Source organism: Osmerus mordax, chromosome 2 (genome assembly GCF_038355195.1).
Source record: "Osmerus mordax isolate fOsmMor3 chromosome 2, fOsmMor3.pri, whole genome shotgun sequence".
In the NCBI taxonomy this organism is placed as follows: domain Eukaryota; kingdom Metazoa; phylum Chordata; class Actinopteri; order Osmeriformes; family Osmeridae; genus Osmerus; species Osmerus mordax.
This window is the reverse complement of record NC_090051.1, coordinates 11,554,848-11,578,635: the sequence shown is the minus strand read 5'-3', so window position 1 is coordinate 11,578,635 and position 23,788 is coordinate 11,554,848. Positions and strand designations below refer to the sequence as shown.

Here is a 23,788-nt window from a genome sequence, read left to right as displayed (position 1 = left end):
GTAGTAGTGATGTGAATACACCAAAAGCACGCTTCAGCATCAAACAACCGTCCAGTTACAGGTTTTGTTCCTCAGAATAACTGACCGCAATTTCTCAGCGTGTTCCGATGGTGACACAGTGACCTTGAAGACGAAACCAGGAGCACCTCCTGTGCCGAGGTTCAAAGATGAAGGGATAAAACACATCTTCCTACAGTACATACACATCTCAGTGATCTAATCCATTGGGATTTATCTCCAGGGTCCACTATGGGGTGAAGAGGTCATTCCAACCAGGTGTGCCCTTGAACGCAGCGTGACTCCAGAAACTGACAGTCTCTCTTGTTTTGGCCAGCAGATACACAGCCTTCCACAGCGTTCGAAAATGATGAATGACACAGCAGACTGGCGGAATATTAATGTGAAAGAGAGGGAGAGAAGGCGGGTGTACTGGCTAATAACATTGAACTGCTGCTCTGCGGAGAAAAAACCAGAACAAAAACGTTCTGGTTCTTTTGTTAGAGCTCTGGACAGACACGGGGAATCTGGAACAGTATCATCAGCGGTGTGGCATGGCAGCCCAGGTGTATTTTTGTTTTAATAACTCAACTCTTTTGAGTCACCAAACTGGGATGTTTTCTCTTGCTGAACCAGAGCCACACAGCTAGCCACCCACCTGTTTACCACCAGTGTGTGTTCAATTCACACACAAACATGCACGCACACACATTAAATAAATACCAAGAAACACATATACACAGTATACACACATATATTGTACTATACAGTCACACAATACAGACACACACATACACACACTTAGTCCAAGTCCATTCTGCCAGCAAGGAGATATTCAAGGATAGGTTATCCAGGTTAGCGTTTTTAGACCTGCTTAATCGGCTGGCATTCCAGATATGCACTCGGTTACAGGGATTCATTAGTTGTACTTGGCTGCTAACAACTTCCCTGTCTAAGAGGCCAGTTTCAGCAAAAAATTACTCTTTACAGAAGATACAGAGTATTTAGTTGTATTTGGTACTTTTTGACCAAAACAGCCTGTGAAAGTGGTAACAACCATGAGTCAGCCACACTGAGAGACAGATCACAGACAGCTACGTAACTTCTTCTGGAAATACAATCAGAGTTGCCTTCTACCAAGATCACAGACATGGTTACTTTCTCTGGACAATGCTTCTAATAAAGAATGATATTATGCAGTTACCTATCTTAGATAGTGATCGGATGTTATCCAAGATCCCTATTTCCATGTAAACACATACAGGATCATTGGTCTAATGATGTTGTCCAGAGGCAGGAGGATCACAGTTACCTTCCCCTGGCAGTGCCAAGACAGTGCGGGTACGGCTCTGCCTGCCCTCAGCGTTCTTGGTGGAGCAAGAGTTGGAGCAGGAGGACCAGGGGGACCAGGGCCCCACTACACAGTCCCCAAGGCAGGCCACCTCACAGGCTGCCTCCGGGGGAGGAGTGGGGCTATCCTGACACAGTGCTGATGACGCCTCCATTCCTGGGGGATGACAAGAGATGATCAACACAGAGGGAGTCTGACAGCAGAGCTGATAGGGTACAATGGCACAGAAACATCACCTACAGTCCTGTTACCTACAGTAACTTTGGCAACAGTAACATGTAGTTCATCATCTACAGTAACATCACTAACAGTAACTATGTATAGTAATGTTATGTATATTTTACCTAGATTAACAGCATCTATAGTACACTAACTGCATCTAATATACTGTAACACCAACAGCAACATCAACAACATGTTAAATAACTGTATCTCCTGTAACAATCTGCTTTGGTCTCAAATTATTTTCATTTTGCTGGAGATAAAAGGTTTAACAGCACAGCATTCAACAGAGGCTGAACAGTTTGACAAAATAAAAACCAACCCCATAACACTGGCAGTTTGAGTTTCATAAAGTCTTATTTTTGAGAGTAATAGGGAGAAAAAGTACTGCAATAGGTCTTTGATCACGATCAGAGGAGTGTGAAGTTCCTCTTTTCTCAAGAGAGTGAGATCCAGAGCTAACTCGTCCAGACACCAACTCAAAGAAAACACGCTTGCATACGCTGTCATATGCAGTATCAGTTTTAATCTCATTACCATTACAGACTTGTGTCATTAATATTCTACACGTCCCTTCTGCCAAACTCTCAGTTAGTCATCACTTCGATGAGAGATTCAAGGCTACACATTAACATCACACTCCATTAGTTAAAAAAAATTACAGATATTTTGTTAACCTTGTCCTTCAAAGCAGTAAAAAAAACAAATTACAACAAAAACATAACAACCCACACCAATCGCAACATAACACTAGCAAGAGGTCATTTAAAGGAAGCTTTAACAGTCATTCGGCAGCAGTTGCTGAACGGTACTCCTCTCCCTGGGTTAACCCTCTCAGCTATCTTGGTCCTCACAATGTGACACAATCGTTTCAAAACCGGGACAGCGCTCAGATGCAACGTACTTCCAGGAGCATGAGTGGCGGTGGTGCACTCCCTTGCAGGGTAGGAATCATTACTTCTGTTAAACTCTGTATGCCACTATCACACACCTGGGTTCAACAATAACAACCCAAGGGCAGATTTGTCACTATGTTATCACTTTCTTCCTCCTTCCTGCTCTCCCCCTCCCACTCCCGCTGCTCTCCACCCTCCCTCCCTGCTGTCTCCCCCTCCCTCCCCAGGTGTGGAAATGAGAGACATGACGAAACAGAGAGAGTGAGATAGTAAATGGGAGAGAGAAAAACAGAGAGAGAGAGAAAATTAGTTACAGAGAGAGAAACAGTGAGAAAAAGAAAAGGTTCTTTCCGAACTCAAAGCGGTGGTAAAGAAACTCCACAAGCCACCACATGACATGTTGAGTTCAGATAAACTAGTGCACAGTGCCTGTGATGCAGTCAGTGATTAAGATGTCAGTGAAACACACAAATACAGATTCCTTGAACTATAGATAGTGCATAGTGCCCATGATATAATTGGTGGTACACACACAGAGATTCCTGGAATTATAGATAGAGCACAGTGCCAGCGATGATGTTGATGACACACACAGATTTCTGGAATTATAGATAGATGGTGTTGTGCCCGTGATGCAGCTGGTGATGACAGTTTCTCAGTGGTTTTGGTACCCATATTTCTCAGATCACAAATGAAATTCTCTGTCATCTCTGAAGTGCTTGTTCAACCTCCACATTTATTCTAGTCAAATTGCCAATGCTGTGGTAGCCTACATTCATGCAAATGATTATGTAGCCTTCATTTGTCGGCTGTTTCCTATGTTATAAATTGCTTATGTTATGTTGATAAAAATGTACTATGTTAGTTCTCTGTTAAATTGTCTTACCAGCATAAACATCTAAACAATTAGTTCATAACATAAGTCATTACATGCACAATGGTTGTGCCAGTCATAATTGTAGGCGTAATTCACCATACAGCGCTTGTACATTTGCAATGTGCTGGCAATTTTGACATCAGTAAACACAATAATTTATGTAAGAAAATTCACATATCTATACTGAAAGTATATCCACTTTATATTGTCATTATCTTAGCTAGCCACCCCCTTTGAAAGCAGCAGAATATCGGTTGTAAAAGTAAATTCGCTTTCAGAAGAAACAGAATTTCCTTATTTTCCTTACTACACTTAGTTTCAGTTCATTGCAAATGCCTTTGTTAATCACACTACTTCAATTGTGGTAGCCTTCTGCACGTTGGATTATAAAAAGGTTCTCAAAATATCAGACCAGACTCACTGCAGACCATTGGACCAATCAGAGTGAAGGGGCTGTGACACGAAGAGAGCAAGCCAAGCTGTGGCAAATTCTTTTTTTCATTATTTTTCATTATTAGGATTCCTCCGTCAGGAGGAACAAAAAAGCCTCAAGGACCGCCATGATGGATTTTCCTGTACAGTGATAATTTGGGAAAACCTTCAAAATTCTCTCTCTCTTGAACTAAAGGTCCAATTGACTTGACATATTGTATAGTTATGTAGAATTGATGTATTTCAAAACATTACTTGGGAGAATTGAATCAAATACAACATGGCTGAAAGGGGTGTATTGATGTAAATGTCCACATTGCCTCAAAATGTTTGTGTCACTAAATCAAATGTATTTTTGAATGATGGTTTTTCAAACCTAATAGGCTTTTAGGTGACCACCCCCCTGAAGTACCGTGCAAAGTTTCACCTTGATATGTGAAAATATGGCTGAATTACAGCTGTTTGAGCTTGGACCAAATCTGACAATGCTTGCCATAGGAGAAACGTCTTATTTTATTATCCATTTACTGAAAATGGCAAAGTCCAGATCTGGGAATGGCTCAATTGGATGAGATTTCGTGCTGGTAGATGAAGGGTTGTAGGTTCAAAACCAGTTGGAGGCATTGTTTTTTTATATTCCGACAGAAGGGTTTCTAGTCTTCTGGTCAATCCTCTGGTTGTAAAACATAGCAATGAGTATTTATTTGAGCCCATCACAACACTCCGATCATCTGTTTAGCAAGACTGTGTAAACCACTGCAAAACAAGCCAGGTTCACCACAGTAGCTAGCTGCTTGTAGTCTATGCATGGTGGTGTCAGATTCACAACCGAGTTAACTCTAATGAAGTATATATTGTTGTTCAGGTGGATCCCTTGCCTGTTGCGCAAATTCATTTCAGTAACTTAAGCCAGGACACATCGCCATTAGCCTGATCCTAACCAGACCCTCGTACATTTCATGTGTACAGTGTGTCTGGGATCGCTCCATTGACAAGCGTTAACTTCCTTGAAGGCGGGTATAAAACTATTGGACTTGCCCAGAGCCACTCTGATCTGCCATAACCAATCGCTAGCGTTCGCCTTAGCCAACTCCTTCACCACTACTGTAACGGAGCTAGCTGCCGTAGCTGGAAAATCAAACTTTTCCCGAACCCCGTGGGGTATGGAGGAGGGCCACAACATCATGGCCACCAACAAAACTTAGCAAAGATTGTTCTTGCTCCGGCTTTTACTTTTGGATATTCGGCAGCGACTCCGCCACCATTACTGAACTACAACTCAAACTAGCGAACAACATCAACGTCATCGTTCTCAGCCACTCCCTCTGTTCGCTGATTGGACCTACAAAAATGTTGTTTACAAAAACCGACTAATACACTGAAATCCCAGACCTAATACAGAAGCAAAATCAAAATTGAGCAGAAGTACGTAGGAGGGCAGAGCCAGGCTACATCGCCATGTCCTTCCATGACAAGTTATGGCACCCCAAACAACCTATAGGCATTCTATACAAATTCAAAGTTTTACACATTGCCGGTAACATTTAGTCTACAATCTTTCTATATCACAGTAGCCTAGGCTATGCCACGGTCTGTAGTTATCCAGCTAATAGGCTATATACATTGTGAATTTGGTCTATGTTGCAATTGAGTACTGACGTTGTGTTTGAAGAAGCAGATAGTCTACAAGTAAATCATTAGTAAAGGAGCTTTTCTTATCTTTTAACATTTACATCAACGGCCTAGTTTGTGTTTTTGGTCAATACGGCAGACTTCATGTCCTCAACAGTAGGTGGCACATCACCTTTTTCAACATCTGGCAAAGCCTGACTGAATTACAGCTGTTTGAACTTTAACCAAATCTGACAATGCTTGCCATTGGAGAAACGGCTCCGACACAATGCTGATGTGCAAATGGTTGTAGGTTCGAATCTAATCAGAGTTATATATAATTTTGGGGGGATTCTGACAGAAATTACAGTTTCAAGTCTTCTGGTTAATCCCAGTGTAACTATCTATTATGTCAACATTACAACATTTTGCCATTTTGTGGGAGGAATCAGCCATTGCTGCTTGCAGCTATATTTTGATGTCGAAATGCTTGTCCACATAACGTCAATCCCAGGACTGCACTCCGTTGGGTTATAAAGAGAACACATGCAGAATATAAACTTTGCTGAGTGCCCGGTTCTTGAGTTGATTGTGGGAAACCCATTCTATTTTGTACACACACAGAGAGAGAGAGAGAGATTCCTGGCATTATTAAAGAAATGGTGTGGACCTAGCATAATTTAAGAAGCAGAACTATTTCAGGCTGACTGTAGACTTGAAGTTATTGGGGTTGTACAGTAAGCTGAAGGCCATGGCCTCACATCCCAGGTCTATGGAGCCCCTAAAGGGACATGGAGAGAAAGAAAAAAAATCTGGTGCACACGAGATACTTTCTGGTGCGCACGAGAAACTTTCTGGTGCGCACGAGAAAGTATCTTCTCAGACACTGTTACTTGTAGGCGAGGTGGAGGCTCGAAAACCACATTATTTGGTGGCCGGTGGATCCCCAATAAAAACTGTGCGAGTTGCAGCATATTGCTGCTGCCATCAACTGTGCCAGTGATACCCCGAGTCGAGATACAATTTGAAAACAAAAGCGTTTTGTTATGAACAGTATTAACGTTTGGACTGATAACGAGGACGTAGAGTGTAGCGATTGCGCCGAAGCTTAACTGTATTTCCAGTTTTTGACATATGATGATATATGCACATTATTAAAGACATATATTTGGTTACACTGTGTTCTGCAGTTATCTATAGGTAGGATATATGATGTTATCCTGTATTCCATGCAGTCAGGGCATCTCCTCCTCATGCACCCATAGTGGACGTGATGCTGAGACAGCGCTGAATTTTGAGTTAAGATTTGAGTTGGATTTTACAAGGTGTTTGTGGAACAATTATCACTCAGTACAAGCGCAAATAACACTGCTGGATTTAATCTTCATGATAATGATGATATGGAGTGAAAAAAACGTGTGTGATGAAAACAAAACATAAATATTATGAGTAATCGTTCTTCCCACATTTACTTTCTGCAGTCTGACTACAGTACGGTCATCTGTGTCGCCAATTCCCACTGTCTCCAAAATGTGCGTAAGCGTGGGGGGCCGCACATTCTCCCGTCAAGTTTGTTTCTTATAAATCACAACCTTTGCGTGGGAAGTGGTGTACGCACATTTTCAGCCCCGTTTTGTGCGTACGCCACGTTTATAAATGAGACCCCTGGTCAAGACGGGTGTATCCCTTGAGCCAAAACAGACGACACCAGACGACGACAAGTTTGTTGTGCGCACCAGAAAGTTTATCGTGCTCACCAGAAAGTTTCTCGTGAGCACGAGAAAGTATCTTGATTTTTTATTTTTTTATGTCCCTTTAGGGGCTCCGTACAGGTCAACAAGTCACTAACACAAACTATTCACCCTTCTATGTTCCCAGTCAACCTTACTTTCAGATATCTGGTAAAAAAAAATATACCAATAGTAAAATAGCAAACACAGGACTGTCTGTCTTTACACGAATAATAAATATAAACACGGTTTGGGCGGTTAACATTTTTAGTTTTTTAAGGAAACAGGGAAGATGGCACAATATTTTTACCACTTGCAGACGTATAGTACAGCACCACAGGTCATGGTCATAGACACAGGTCACTGATAACCATTGAAACGTCCTGCATTTCACAAAGTAAAATATTCCATTGATGAGAAAACGACAGCAATTTATATGGTTACACTTTGCAAATTTAACCACTTGAGTACAGTAGACTGTGGGAATGGTACATGAATGTGACTCGATCAGCACAGTGCTGATCGAGTCACATTGCAAGCAATTATCCCTGCTCAGCACTAAGCTGTCTAACAGAACAAAGGTGGCAATTGTAAAAGTTTGAAGCTTACATATTTTATGCTAACATAGCGCATGAATAAAAGTCCATGTAGATTATCAAAATTAACCCCCCAAACTCGTATAGAAACGGAGAACCACGCCAACTACCTTTCCTGTGTGTGTCATCTCTGGTAAAAACAGGAACGCTGGGCTTGACATCCACATGAAAAGTTGAGACGATGAACACTGACTCAGAGAGCTGGAGGACTGTGTAACAATGGCAGAAGGAAAAGTTCTCAAAAGTAAAAGTAATGTGTTCTACAAAGAGCAATGATTGATCAGTGATACACTTGGATACAGCGCATGGTCTGAACGTAGCCCTGCGAGGGCGGAGTCTTCACGTGGGTCAACATACAGCTTCTATACAGGTATGTAGCTGTGGTAAATATTAATCCCCTCATTATTTTAACTAGGGTGACCAGACGTCCTCTTTTACCCGGACATGTCCTCTTTTTGAGACCTAAATTCAAAAATTGTCCGTAATTTTGCATCATCGGATATTTGTGTTGCTCTGGGTCTTTCACAAACTATTAGGCCCTTACTAGTTTTGGAAAGGGTATCTCCCTTACGTTCCACCTTCTTGCGCGAGCTCTGACTGTAGAGAGAACTGTCAATTTGATAAGATAGTGCGGCATACAATACACGACCAGCACCCCCCCCCCCACATTGTGTAGTTAGGTTTAATATAGGGTGAATATTGTTAAAGTACTACGTAGGCCTCCAAAGTAATATTATTAGTATATATGTTCACTGTAGTAACATGGTATTTTATTCAAATATATCAACTAATATGGTGTATTTTATCATCCTGCAGTTGATTTCGCAAGTGTCTCGCGAAGAAATTCGACCAGCTGCCGAAACGATCGCTGCAGATCGCAGGCAATCGCGAAGTGCTGCGCAGTCAGGTCGGTCCCATTTGATAACATAGGTGCCGAAAGAAAAAAGGCGGCGCTTCCAGGCGCGTCGCAGCAGATCGCAGCTAATCGCAGGCAGTGTGTCTCAGGCGTTAGTCGACCTACTCAACTAAATCTATATTTCTACAAATTTCTACAAACATTCCTTCAATGTTTGAAAAATTTGATTTTAAATTAAATATGAATGCTGTTAGTCATTCAGTGTAATTTCTCCAGTGCATGGTGTCCACTACAGCGGAGTGGGCAGCACGAAACGTCTTCTTCAAATTCATTTTTAATGAATCCGGGCGTTAACCCTCGTGTGGGGCATTGTGGGAAGGCGAGCGGTGCGTTGCAAGTTGAAATTTCTCAACTTTATGTAAATGAGGAGCGTTAAACGCTAACGTTGGCCAATCGGATTGGTTTCTTGTAACGTAGCAACCGTTAGTCATGGTAAACATTTCTAGGTTTCAGTTTCAAGATGGAGGAGAAACGTATCGTGTGTGGCTGCACACCCAGTCCTGTTCAGAACAAAGTTACGTAATGTGACAAGCCTGAATTTAAAGATTACATTAAAATAATAATGCATGGTGCAGGTTTGCCGATGTTGTCAGTGTCCCTGGTGTGTACTTTTAAACGTGATTGTTCTGTGCCACTGCTAGCTCGCTAGCCCAGCCGACACATGAGTGGTTGACTGACCGGTGGCGTGACATGTAGCGTGACATGTAGCCTAGTCTACTGTAATCTTGCACTAGTAAAATAGTGTGTATTTTTACACAAATGGTGTGTAAAAGTGGTATTTTGATCGATATTGTGAGTACATGAACCTTAGTCTGCACGCCTGGCCATGACTACAACAGTGACCTTTGAGAACTACAGCTGTATTAACTTGTCTAACATGCCCCCGAGCGTGGTGTACTGTGGAAAGGCAAGCGGTGCAGAGCGTTGAAAAACGCTGTAGTGGACACGTACCGTAAGTATTTGTGTAGTTTGGGAAAAATGTTCTTCTAGGGATTAATACCAAACATATCTTTCACATGTCTTGGCAGTGTGATTTTTTTAAATGGCACTATGGAAACTGAAGTTCAGACTTCAGACAGAGACCAGGTGACAACTCCACCTGTGTCAGACAGAGACAACCCAGGGCATTGATCAAAGCCGGCCTGAGTCAGAGCAGATGTCTGCACTCCCAGAATCCTCTCCTGAGAGAATACATCGTTTAACAGATTACTGCCAGCGCTATTGACTGGACACACCGATAACACTGGCACGTCTCTGAATGACCACACAGCAGCAGTAACAAAGCAGACAGTTTGGTTCTCCTTCAATGGCATCAACCTCATCACATGTCAGTGACAGGTTTTCTACTGTGCACAACTAATTTCACTGCTGTGAGGAGTAGAGAGGTATTGGACAGGACAGAGACACATCAGGTTTGTTTGTAAGGAAGAAGTCATGAATAGAATCATTTTTGTCACACAGCTTTCTCAAATAATCCCAAAAAATCTTAGAAGAATTACATCTTCTGCATTGACTGGTGTGTGCATGTCTATGTGTATCTATGTACTTTTTGACATTTAGAAGTTGATAATTCATGAGAAGGATTCTCCAGTTTGGGGGCAAATGTGTGTCTTTGTGTATGTCTGTGTAAGTGTATGTGGGGGGGTGGGGGACTCGTGTAAATAGATCTCAACCCTAGGGGAGTCACTGCATTATTAATACATTATATGGATTTGTCGACAGGGCTCCTACTCAGATATAATACCACTGCTTGCTGCATGCAGCTCCAGATTCATTTGTATTGGCACACCTACACAGTGTTTTAAACCCACTGTTATCATACAGGAAACCACCCACTCAGGGATGGGAACCCTGGAAGCCTTCCTGTAAAAGTTTTGAAGACTTCACAAATGCTGAGAGAGAAAGAGAAAGAGGAGTGAGAGAGAGTGAATGAGTGTGGATGAGAGTAAGAGAGGCACAGAGAAAGTGAGAAAAAGAGTGAGAATGAGAGATAGTGGGAGAGAGAGGGAGAGTGAGTGAAAGAGTGAAAGAGAGAGAAATAGTAGAAGGGGAGAGTTTTCAGTGACCTGCGAGGATATTGCTTCTGTGCAGTTACATTACATTTATTAATTTAGCAGACACTTTTATCCAAAGCGACTTCCAAGAGAGAGCTTTACAAATGTGCATAGGTCACTGATCATGAACAACGAGAAAAAACATTGTGGGTAGCCAAAACATGAAGCATACATTGTGAAAAGCAAATAAGTGCCAATGGGAAGAAACATAAGAGCATGTAGTTAAACAAGTTACAATTAAACATCGACCTCAAAAGTGCAAGAGTGTACCTGTGGGAAAGCAAGCAACAATAATATAATTCAAAGCGAGTACAAGAAGTTAAATCAGTTACAACTAGCCAACAAGAGAAAAAAGTCCCTCAATAAGAGTCATTGTTTTCCTGAAGGAAACTAACATCAGATCTAGCAAATCAAGTACGTTCTACTCCCGGAACAAGTGCATCTTTAGCCTTTTCTTGAAGGTGGAGAGACAGTCAGTGTCTCTGATGGAGGTGATTCCACCATTGGGGGGCCAGACAGTAGAAAAGCTTGGGTTGGGAGCGGGCACTCTTGAGCGGTGGGACCACCAGACGGTTGTCAGAAGAAGACCGTAGGTGGCGGGTGGGGGTATAAGGCTGGAGGAGAGACTTGATGTAATCGGGTGCAGTCCCGTTCACCGCTCGGAAGGTCACTACCAGGGTCTTGAATCTGATACGGGCCGTGATGGGAAGCCAGTGGAGGGAGATGAGGAGTGGGGTGACATGGGAGCGTCTGGGTAGGTTGAAGACAAGGCGGGCTGCTCCGTTCTGAATCCTCTGAAGAGGGCGGGTTGCGCATGCTTGGAGACCGGCAAGCAGCGAGTTGCAGTAGTCTAACTTGGAGAGGACAAGTGCTTGGACTAGCAGCTGGGTGGAATGCTCAGACAGGTATCTCCTGATCTTCCGGATGTTGTAGAGGGTGAATCTACACGACCGGGAGACTGTAGCAATGTGAGCTGTGAGGGAGAGCTTGTCGTCCATGGTAACCCCGAGGTTCCTGGCAGAGGAAGAAGGGGTCCCCGTCGCAGATCCCAGGGTGATTGAGAGGTCGTGGGAGATGGAGGGTTTGGCTGGGATGATGAGAAGTTCAGTTTTGGCAAGGTTCAGCTGGAGGTGGTGCTTGGTCATCCAGGCAGAGATGTCTGAGAGGCAAGCCTCGATTCTAGCTGAGATCCCCGGATCAGTCGGGGGGAACGACAGGTACAGCTGCATGTCATCAGCGTAGCAGTGGTAGGAGAAGCCGTGGGAGGTGATGATCGGTCCAAGTGAGGTGGTGTACAGGGAGAAGAGGAGGGGTCCAAGGACAGAGCCCTGTGGGACACCAGTGGAGAGCTGGCGGGGGCCTGACACTTTGCCTACCCAGGAGACCTGGTAGGATCTTCCCGACAGGTAGGATGAGATCCACTGAAGTGCAGTGCCAGAGATGCCCATCCCAGAAAGTCTGGCGAGCAGGATCTTATGGTTAACCGTATCAAATGCTGCAGAGAGGTCCAGCAGAATGATGACGGATGATCTTGAGGCCGCTCTGGCAGACAGGAGGGTGGTGGTGACTGACAGGAGGGCAGTTTCTGTGGAGTGGCCAGTCTTGAAGCCCGATTGGTTGGGGTCAAGCAGGTTGTTCTGAGAGAGAAAGTTTGACAGTTGGTTAGATACAGCGCGTTCAATTGTTTTTGAAAAAAAGGGTAGCAGTGATACCGGTCTGTAGTTCTGGAGGACGGCAGGGTTAAGGGAGGGTTTTTTGAGTAGAGGGGTAACTCTGGCCTGTTTGAAGGCTGAGGGGAAGGTGCCGGAAGTAAGAGAGGAGTTAAGGACATGGAGAAGAAAGGTTATGATGGAGGGAGAGATGGTTTGAAAGAGAGGATAGGGGACTGGATCAAGGGGACAGGAGGTGGGGGCGATGAGAGAGAATGAGGTCAGAGATCTCTGCGAGAGAAGGGGAGAGAAAGAGTTTAGACATTTAGATGGGTCAGTCATAGAGGGTGAGTGGGTAGTTCACGAGTTCGTTGGGGTTACCATCTTCATGCGTATGAAGTTGATTGGAGTGGGGGGAGGTGGGTTAAGAAGACTGGAGAAGCTGGAGAAAAGTTTGTGACGGTTTGAGGCAGAGTTCATTTGTTCATCATGGCCACTTGCCACTGGATGCGTAATTCACTGCTCCTGATAATTGATAGTCCTGGCAGCATCACCAACTGACACACCAACGCACCCAAACACTATATGGCCCTCATGCTGGTTTTGTTATAGTTTATACTTCTGCAGTCTGCAGTGACCCTTGGGAAAGGACGCAAGAGAGACTGCTGTTTTTGTCATGTTCTGACCCTGGTAGTTATAATAAGTAAAATAAACACACACACACATACCCGTTATTTGCAGTTTCGAGGAAGAATTGTTAAATGTTGAGTCCAACTCAACATTTAAAAAGAGCAAAAGAAGAAAGTCTTTGAATCACACGTTTGAATTGACTGTGATGATCTTAGAGAAACGCACATTCTGTATCAAGCTTTGGGCAATTCTTTAAAACAGGAAGTGGGAATCAGTCACTGAAGTATACCCAGTCAGATGTTCACACAGTGTTAATGGTTTTGATATGAAGTATTTTGAACCAAGCCCTATCTCTGTGTATCAGTAGGTGCAGTGAGCAGTCATCACTAAGGGGTACAACCTAATCTGATGACCGACTGTCACTTCTATTGATCAACAAGTCCGCCAGTCATGTGACCTTAGATAACTTGCCAAGGGCATTAGCATTTTAATGGCAGACGTGACAAAAGCACAGGTGTTCATCTGGGAGATAACACAGATGAAACCTGCACCCAATTTAGCGGAGAGGAACGGGCAGGTAGAGAGAACATTTCTGAAGCAAACTGTTGATTGTGTTAGTTTTTTTTCATGTGTAAGGTAACCTTGAGTGTGAATCCATCCACACCGCTGAGGCGATATCGCGGCGGGATTGATGAGAGGTTTAATCAGTGAGAGGGCCGTCTCCCGGGAGGGATAAAGAAGTAAGGAAGAAGGGGATCAGCTACTGTACATATTTCACATGAGAAATTGATTTTCTGGCGAATATCGTCCCAGTTTGTTCTCTCTTCCTCGTATCTATCAGCTGCAGAGCTCTTCACTTTGACATCAGTAATAATTACAGACAGATTGGGAGATGGATAAATCTCTGAGCGTTCGATATGACTGAATTAGTCTGAGGCCAGACAAGATTGGGAAGCTTTGAGAATTCCAGCTTAATCCAGAGTGAGACTCGGGAGATAGGCCTACATAAGAAAAAAGCAGGGGCAGCGGCAGATAATTTTTAATGCAGGTGCTGAGGGGGTGCTGTCATTGACAGGGGGAGCTGCGCAATTATATATAATTACTATTAATAAATTAGCAAAACTTGGCCACTCGTGATGCTAATTTGAATGGAACTGCAGTTGTGCTAGCTGCCATCTCTGCATCTGCGGCAAACGCATCAGTGGACTGCTCCGTGTCAGACTCCGTACAATTAACATCCGATTCTCCGATTGGACTTTCCAGAATTTTTTTTGGGGGGTGCTATCGGGGTGCTTCGGTCTTTCTTGGGGGTGCTGAAGCAGCTAGCCCCTCCGTAGCGCCGCCCATGGAAAAAAGTGACTCCAACTGGAACATAATTGCTTAAATCAATTTAAAGGAAAAGCCATGTGGGGTTATATTACTTGGTAAATATCCTAGAAATCAGGGTAACATAGATAATGAGAAAACAGATATTAAAATATGCCGAAGTGTAAATTGATATAGCCTACTTCAAGTCATCTTGTCTTTTTTAACTACACCTTATCTTTTTTTGTTCACACCCAGCACTAGTGTCACGGCCATGGCCGTGCCTTTATTTAATTAGGATTTTTCTTGCCCTGGGCCCTCATTTATAAACGTTGCGTATGCACAAAATAATGCGTAGCCTACGCCAGTTCGCATGCAAACTTTTTTGAAAAACAAACTTCACGTGAGAATGTGCTGTCATCCACGCACACTGTGACCGATGTGACAAAACTTAGAGAAATGGGAAACTGCGAGGATGAAACTTGAAGCCTTCAAGTTGATAACATTGTGAAAAAGAAATTGAAATGTACATCTCACGTGTTACATGTGAAGAGTTCCCTGGAGTGCCTGCACAAAAAACATGATTTCCGCACCTAAGTAAGTATCTTTTTTGCAGCGATGTGAAGTGTCTGAGCTGGTAGAGAAGAGCTTCAAACTGTTGCACTGTGAGTCTTAAAGTAAAGTTATCAGTCTCACAGTCGGCTCTCTTCAAACGTCTACAGCCAACCACACCAACACTACCAGTGTTATAAAACCACTTGATAGACTGCACCATTATTCACTTGATCCTTGTATCTACTGATAGTGTTATTTTAGAAAAAGTTTTATATTTTACAATACATATGTGGAACAAAAACAAAAATAGCTCATGTGAGAAAAAGGAGACACAAATGCATGTGAAGCTTCATCTAAACTCTAGTACAAGAAAGAAACATACTATTTCATCTGAGGTGCCCATCAACCACTTCAAATTTACAAACTGAACTCAGTAATACTACAGCAGTCGGTTAAATTGCTGGCTTCAAATTCAAGTATGGCACCGTAATTTCATGCATTTCTTTTTATGTAAATTCAACACATTTCACCACAAACTAAATCTTGTATGTGGGTATTCACGATAAGGCTCTGATTTCCATCCTAGATCTCTCACACTTGTCTGTCTCTGGTTCCACCAGAGCGCTGCAGCAATGGCCCAGAGCCCTTCAAATGGTCTAGGTACATTTACATTTACATTTACATTTAGTCATTTAGCAGACGCTCTTATCCAGAGCGACTTACAGTAAGTACAGGGACATTCCCCCGAGGCAAGTAGGGTGAAGTGCCTTGCCCAAGGACACAACGTCAGTTGGCATGACCGGGAATCGAACTGGCGACCTTCGGATTACTAGTCCAACTCCCTAACCGCTCAGCCACCTGACTCACACTGGTAAAACTCACACAACATCCTGGATAATCCTGATGTCCAGTTGGAACATGCCCATACGCTTCTAGTGTTTTTTTCACACCTCTGTTGTAGTCCAACTTGAAGCTGAGGTTGCTCACTCGACTGTGCCTTCACACCAACCATCCATGAGTGCTGCTCCTTTAGTCTTGTTGACATGAACATAAGTTTGTGAGCTGAAGCTGTCCAGCTTGAGACAAGCAAGAGGTTATAATAAATAGCCTCCAGGGATTAAAAAAAGCTCTGAACGTTTTATTTTTTCTAACCCTAACCCTAAGTAAGTCTGCATGTCTCGCATGGGCCGAAGTGCTGAGGGCTGTGTCTACCTGCCTCGAGTCTTTGTGTCCTGGGTAGGGATGAAGTCCATCTCAGACCCAGATAGAAGACAGGTGGGAGAGCTGAATACTCTGGTCGCAGGGCAGTGATGGACTTGTAGCTGGATGCGACTCCTCTGTAAAGGCTTCGTCACACCATAACGTTCTGGTTAACGTTCTCTGAAAGTTCTAATCGTTCAATTTCGAGCGTTCTAGGTCGAGGTGGACACATCTGGCGTGACTAACGTGTGACTATAACGCATGACTAGTGTGGGACTGACACATGAGGAGCGTGTAACAGCGACCAAGTAAGACACCCCTGAAAACTATTAGCGTGTGACGACGTGTCACTGGGTCGCGACGACGTGTGACGAAAGCAAACGATGAAAGCAAACGATGAAAACAACGTTTGCTTTCGCAAACGATGAATAACAACCAAGTAACGCTAGGGTAATGACTGACTAACGATAGCCAAACTCGTGCAACGTTAGTCAAACGTCCACAAACGTTCTTCAGCGTTATCCAGCATTTAAAATTAAACGTTGAAGAACACTGGTCTCCATGAGAACTTTTGTGCATGTTCAAAACTTTTTTTTTGGACCAGCGTTTTCCGACGATCACCGACGATTACCAGCGTCACCAGCGTCCACACAACGCTCTTCTGGCGCTATACCAGCGCTATACCAGCGACCATGGACGATTACCAACGTTTCCTCTAACGTCATAGAATGTTGACCAGAACGTTATAGTGTGACGGGGCCTTAAGGGCTGATAAATTAATCTGTCACGCACACTTATGGAACAGGGTATACAAGGTGGACAGGAACACTCCGGCAGCATTCACTAGCCGGATAAAGAGGCATTGACTATCCCGACTATAACTCACCTACAGCGGAAAATTAAGACCAGAAGAGATTCTACTTCTTTCTCCAGAGTTTGAGTCTGGTATTTTCCGCTTAATTAAGTTATAAGTTAATTTGTGTTGATGAACTAATGCTCTTGAGACAGGACATGACCATGACCAATTTAAGGTAATAACATTTCACCAGCCTACATTTTATCAGTCAACCCATTCCTCAGTCTATTCTGTTGCAAAACTTTCTTCCCTGAAGTGAACACATACTTTTAAAAGTGGCCAGTGGGCTGTAGGAAGTGTATTGTGGGTGTAGTAGACCCTCACTTCCAAGGAGCGATTTGATTTCTCTCAGGGACCTTTCCAGAATATAAAAGAGATATAATATTCAGTTTTCTCTGGGGGCTGATAAAACTTCCTCCTCATGTGAGCTCTTATTTGTGGCAACATGTTATCTCTTCTTGGGAGCCTTTTGGGTGAATGGGAACACTCACAACAGCAAACTCCATTACACTATCTCTCTGTAACAAAAACACTCTCACTGAAAGCTCAGTAATGGCCCTGAAATCTCCAATACGGTATGTGTCCACCAATCTAAAATCCAACACAATTATGAGCTGATCAGCAAAAGGGCAACGTTCATTGTAATGACAAGGTCCATTATCTGGTTTCGCAGCTCCTATTAGCCAGTCATTATTGAAGGCAGTTATATTCAGTATCATATGGATGTACTTAATGAGGCTTTTTTCCTTTGGCTTGCAGCTGCTCCAGGGGAGACACAGCAAATTGCTGGTGAATGATGGCCTGTCTAAAGGTGGAAGGAGCCTATCTAAGCTACGTTGCTGTAGTTAATAACCATCAGTTCGAAACCAACTATTCTGATTTAATAACAGCTAAAACACACTTAAGATAAAACACGCAGTTTGGTCTCCTAGACAAATAATAATCATTCCCTGGATGAGGCAAAACTCTAATGCGTGGGTGATTTCTTCAAGCCAATTAAAACTTTAAATTTGGAACAACTTCAACAACGGGGTCAGATGGCTGAGCGGTTAGGGAGTTGGGCTATTAATCAGAAGGTGGTTGGTTTGATTCCTGGCCGTGCAAAATGATGTTGTGTCCTTGGGCAAGGCACTTCACACTACTTGCCTCGGGGAGAATGTCCCTGTACTTACTGTATGTCGCTCTGGATCAGAGCGTCTGCTAAATGACTAAATGTAAATGTAAAGTTGTCGAACATATTCGCCAACAAAGAGTGAGGGCTGATAATTGAATCAACTTTTCCTTTTCCAACCCATTTGGCTCTCGGGTGTTGTGTCAAACCTCGTTAGCGTCTCTCTCTGGGTAATTCATCTGGACCCTCCGCTGTCTCACTAGTAAACATACAAGTAATCTATTGTGACAGAATAATAAAACATGCTAAAAAAGATGCAATTAGGTGGAGATGAGCAATTAAGGGCTTGCGCAAAGCCCCGAATAAGACTTTTAATCAGGTTTGGGTGTGTTCACCGTGCACGTACACTACAGGATTATCCCCTCATACATAATGAATAATCTGTTAGCGCTGTTCTGAAGGTCTGAGAACAGCAACATGCTCATTCTAACTGAGCTCTGACGATTAACGATGCTAAAAGACAAGATTAGAACTGTCAGTTACACTGCGTCAGTCTTCCTGTCTGTGTCGTGTTTTAATCTTGCTAGGGGAGTAAAACTTTGTTAATTTAGTTTATATCAATGTGGGCCAGTCTTACATCATATTAACATATTAATAAGTTAGGTATGTGTACTGTATCCACAGATATGTCAGAAGCTAGTACGAAATACAGGTAAGAAAGCCCCAGTCCTCAGACTAGTTTGAGAGTTTGTGAGAGAACTCACAGTCCTGTCAAAAACTGGATCCACTACCCTGATTCAGAATAAAGTGAGAAGTGAGAAGGACAGTGAGAAGCAGAGGTATCAGCAACATCAACTCTGGTACCTTGAGTGTTGACACAGAGGACGGTGTAGACCATGATGCCAGGGCCACAGCCTCCTGTGCTGGGCACACACAGGGCCCCTGGCTGGCTCTGCCACAGGTAGCACGCTGGCTCCTCACAGGGAATGGACTCCACCAGGTGGACACAGCTGTCTGGGGAACCAGGAGGAGACCAGAGGACCACCCTCCTCCTCTGTCTGAACCCTGCAGAAAGGGAAAAAGGGTGGGGAGGGTGCAATTACGAGAGAGAGAAAGAGAAAAAGTGAGAAAGAAACAGAAAGAAAGAGAGAAAGAGAGAAAGAAAGGGGGAGTAAGGGAGAGAGAAACAATGCAGAGAGGGGGTCATGGATGAGGCAAAAGGTTGTAGGGGGTTTAATATTTGGCAAACAATTAAAACTATTCCCCTAAGTTTAAAGGAAGAGGGGTAAACTGAAAAGTGAATTAACCTAATATGCTGGAAGTGCAGTTATTTGACTGCGAGAGCAAAACTGGTCAAAGTAAGGTTAAATGAAATAAATATTTAATTACATGGCAAATGAATTAAATCAATTACAAGGCTAACATGTTACAAAATGAAGGCTTACAATCTTACCTACTCTACCCTGATTATTGTAAATCAGAGATAAAGAGTAAGAGGTAAGGAAGGAGAAGGACAAGCCAGAGCTGAGGAGAAGTCAGGAGATTGAGAATCCAAAGAACAATGCTTCACAATTCCCAACTATTATACCCAACTATTATTTGTAGAACAACCAATCAGACCGATTCTTGACCCTTACTTATCAACATATGACTACCAATGCAACAGTAAGTTACACAATGAGGTGTGAGACCCATCAAGTAGAAACTCTGTCCGGCAACTCCAGATTTGGGCAAATGGGAGGTGGGGGCAGGGTGACACCCAGCCTTACATTGTAAAGGGGAGTGTGAGTGGAGAAAAAGAAGGATGGGAAGAGAAAAGAAGGGAAGAGCATTACAACAAAAGAGAGAGAGAGGGAGAGATAGACAAAAAGCGATTTCAAAGCGTTGTGGATGACCTCACACCTTCACATCACTTCCCTCCACCTCACCAGCCCCAAACACCCCTCCCAGGGCCCCCCGAGGTGTGTGAAAGGGATGGGAAGACCTGATGAGAACACTCCTTCCTGCCTCCCCATACTCACATCCCCACACTTCAGACAACCCTGCTCTCTCCACCACCTGCTGCTAGCTGAGGGTCAGCCTGGGCTAGACTCATCTATAGCTGGACTGTACACATTACACACACACACAACAGGAGATGGATTACAGATGCATAATTCTACATCTACTGTATATTATTATAGGATTGTCAACTGAAAGAAAAGAATAGTGAATGTGAGAACACAACAGTGGTATTTTAAACTGTTTTTTTGTGTTCACTGTCATCTCCATATTGGAAGGAGCAAGTGAGAAAAAGGCTTGTTTTCCCCTTGTGATTGAATCTCAACACACTTGATCTCACCTCACTTTGTCTCCACTTCACTCTTTTCATTGTGTTGACAGCCTCTAACATTATATATGACAGGGTGTTTAGGTGCTCCCCAGCACTGCACAGGGCCTAAAGACAATGATTGTGGAGATCTAAGACTTAGAAAATAATCACTAAAGCCCTGCAGTCTGAGGTACTGAGCCAACACGAGACTCTGCAAAACCTCCGATACATCAATGTCGAGTACCTGGAGGCTGAAAGCGGGGGTGGTGGGGGTTTCTCACCAGGTTTTTACTTTTTATTCTCTCGTCTTGTTTCCCTTAATAAATCTCAGGCATCAGTGGCCTGGTGTTGGCTTGCCTTGGATGCACTCGTAAAGCACTTGGAGTACATGTTATATTCCTCCTGTCACAGCACACATTGTTGAGGCCGCGTGCCGGGCCCTTGATAAGAGGATAACATCAACATGTGTAAGCACAGCTGGTGACATTGATAACAAAGTTTATCATCCATAAATGTTACAGTTTGATCTTCAGACTCTCTCTTCCCACATCCTCTGAAAGCGCACCGTAGAGCAAGAGTTTCATACCCGTATCTATGTCTGTATAGTATGTATGTACAGTATGTATGTGTACAGTGAAAGCAGGGCTCCATATCTGCAAAACTCCCTGCCAAAATGATTGAGTAAAAAAAAGTTACAGTTAGGTCCATAAGTATTTGGACATTGACACAATTTTCATCATTTTGGCTCTGTATACCACCACAATGGATTTGAAATGAAACAATCAAGATGTGCTTTAAGTGCAGACTTTCAGCTTTAATTTCAGGGTATTTACATCCAAATCAGGTGAACGGTGTAGGAATTACAATACATTTTATATGTGGCCCCCCCCTTTTTAAGGGACCAAAAGTAATTGGACAATTGGCTGCTCAGCTGTTCCATGGCCAGGTGTATGTTATTCCCTCATAAAGGGAGTTCGTTATTTCATTGACAAGGAGCAGATAAAATGTCTATAGTTCATTTCAAGTATGGTATTTGTGTTTGGAATCTGTTGCTGTCAACTCTCAATATGAAGTCCAAAGAGCTGTCACCATCAGTGAAGCAAGCCATCGTTAGGCTGAAAAATCAAAACAAACCTATCAGAGAGATAGCAAAAACATTAGGTGTGGCAAAATCAACTGTTTGGTACATTCTTAAAAAGAAAGAACGCACTGGTGAGCTCAGCAACACCAAAAGACCCGGAAGACCACGGAAAACAACTGTGGTGGATGACAGAAGAATTCTTTCCCTGGTGAAGAAAAACCCCTTCACAACAGTTGGCCAGATCAAGAACAGTCTCCAGGAGGTAGGCGTATCTGTGTCAAAGTCAATAATTAAGAGAAGACTTCACCAGAGTAAATACAGAGGGTTCACCACAAGATATAAACCACTGGTGAGTCTCAAAAACAGGAAGACCAGATTAGAGTTTGCCAAAAAACATCTAAAAGAGCCTGTACAGTTCTGGAACAACATCCTATGGACAGATGAGACCAAGATCAACTTGTACCAGAATGATGGGAAGAGAAGAGTATGGAGAAGGGAAGGAACTGCTCATGATCCAAAGCATACCACTTCATCAGTGAAGCATGGTGGAGGTAGTGTTATGGCGTGGGCATGTATGACCTAAATCCAATTGAGCATGCATTTCACTTGCTAAAGACAAAACTGAAGGGAAAATGCCCCAAGAACAAGCAGGAACTGAAGACAGTTGCAGTAGAGGCCTGGCAGAGCATCACCAGGGACGAAACCCAGTGTCTGGTGATGTCTATGGGTTCCAGACTTCAGGCTGTCATTGACTGCAAAGGATTTGCAACCAAGTATTAAAAGTGACAATTAGATTTATGATTATGTTAGTTTGTCCAATTATTTTTGGTCCCTTAAAAAGGGGGGGGGGCACATATAAAATGTGTTGTAATTCCTACACCGTTCACCTGATTTGGATGTAAATACCCTGAAAATAAAGCTGAAAGTCTGCACTTAAAGCACATCTTGATTGTTTCATTTCAAATCCATTGTGGTGGTATACAGAGCCAAAATGATGAAAATGGTGTCAATGTCCAAATATTTAAGGACCTAACTGTATGTGATTAACTGAACAAGGAAATTGGATTGGATGGGATCGAGGATGGTGACAATGGTCAGTCACTGATCCTGTTTAGTGACAGCAGCGGAGCTCCCAAGTATACCCAGCAGACAGAGAGCTCTGGGTCCTACCAACCCTGTCATTATAACCATTATGGTAAACGCTAGAAGGTTGCCAGTCCATCGGATGCCTCCTCCTCTCCAGATAGTGTGTTTTCTCAGCGTGTTCTTAGGTAGTACTGCCAGGTAGAAACTACTGTGTTTAATTTTATAAAGCCCTTTTTTAATTAAAAAATGAACCCCCACCACGGATGACACCAGCTAACCCCAGGATACCCCACAGACAAATTACTTCCACCACTCATCCACATCCTTGAAGGCCCCCTTCTCCAGGGGAGTCTCTCCCTTTCCAACACGCTACCCCTCTTTCTCACTCTCTCTTGCCATCTTCCTCTTCTCCCCACTCTCTCTCTTGCCCTCTCCCTCTCTCACAAACCCTCTCCCCACTCTGATTCCCTCTGCCAACACCCTCTCACTCCAGCCATTGATCCCTGAACCTCCACCCATTCCCTTTCCCCAAACCTTACCACATCCCCCTCCTCAAACCTCTCCCACCAACCCCACACCCATCTCAGAACTGTGAGAGAAAAAAGAATTTGGCATGGCACATCCCTCTGGATATGAATAATTGAAAGCTACTGGCGGTCATATCAGATTGTATTCCTGCAAAGGAGGGAGAGTGTCTCAGCTGGCTGGCCGTTGCTTGCTTCTTATCAGTCCTGCTTCACTGCCCGCCTCTGGTCTGAGAAGCAATGTTATTACGTCTCTCCGACATTCACATTCACAAGTCCGGGATAACATAACAAAAAGGCTAGAATGTTGCTTTGGGAAATGTACATTTTAAATGTGTTGGGGTAAAACTGAAGAACACGTTTTTCTTTGGAGGATCGTGTCGTGAATAATCTTCTACGTCTTCAATCAATATAAACATTTAAAAAACAGCACTGGAACTCAGCAAAGTTTGACGCAAAGTGTTTATTGGAATTCAGAGTGACAGAGATTCCAACAAACGTGAGAAAGATCCCGGGGATCAGACTGAAGTCTCTTCTCCGGACATTTCACTTTTATAGTCTTCTTCCCATTGTATGGTCAGTGTTTCCTCTATGTTGATTTCAAAATTTGTGCCGCCACGGTATCAGAAATCGGGCTGTACAAAAATGTAGGCCGTCTATCAGCAGTGAATGTTAGAGTGCATGTCGGAGAATAGCACGGACACGCGCTTCATACCGCAGTTGAGATTGGGTGTGTGCGTCCTTGAGAACTGTAAGTCGTATAATTTATGTTATCAGTTCATTTAAGCCTGTTATTGT

General features: G+C 43.4%; 1 protein-coding gene across 1 annotated transcript in view; it reads right to left on the bottom strand.

Moving 5' to 3' along the window:
- Nucleotides 1–23,788, bottom strand: part of thsd7ba (thrombospondin, type I, domain containing 7Ba) — a 215,360-nt gene that overhangs the window by 118,856 nt on the left and 72,716 nt on the right. Inside the window, exons 8-9 of the mRNA XM_067253353.1 lie at nucleotides 18,853–19,053; nucleotides 1,310–1,504 (exon numbers count right to left, since the gene is read on the bottom strand). Coding sequence (XP_067109454.1) covers nucleotides 1,310–1,504; nucleotides 18,853–19,053 — 396 coding nt within the window. The remainder of the gene's footprint in view (nucleotides 1–1,309; nucleotides 1,505–18,852; nucleotides 19,054–23,788) is intronic.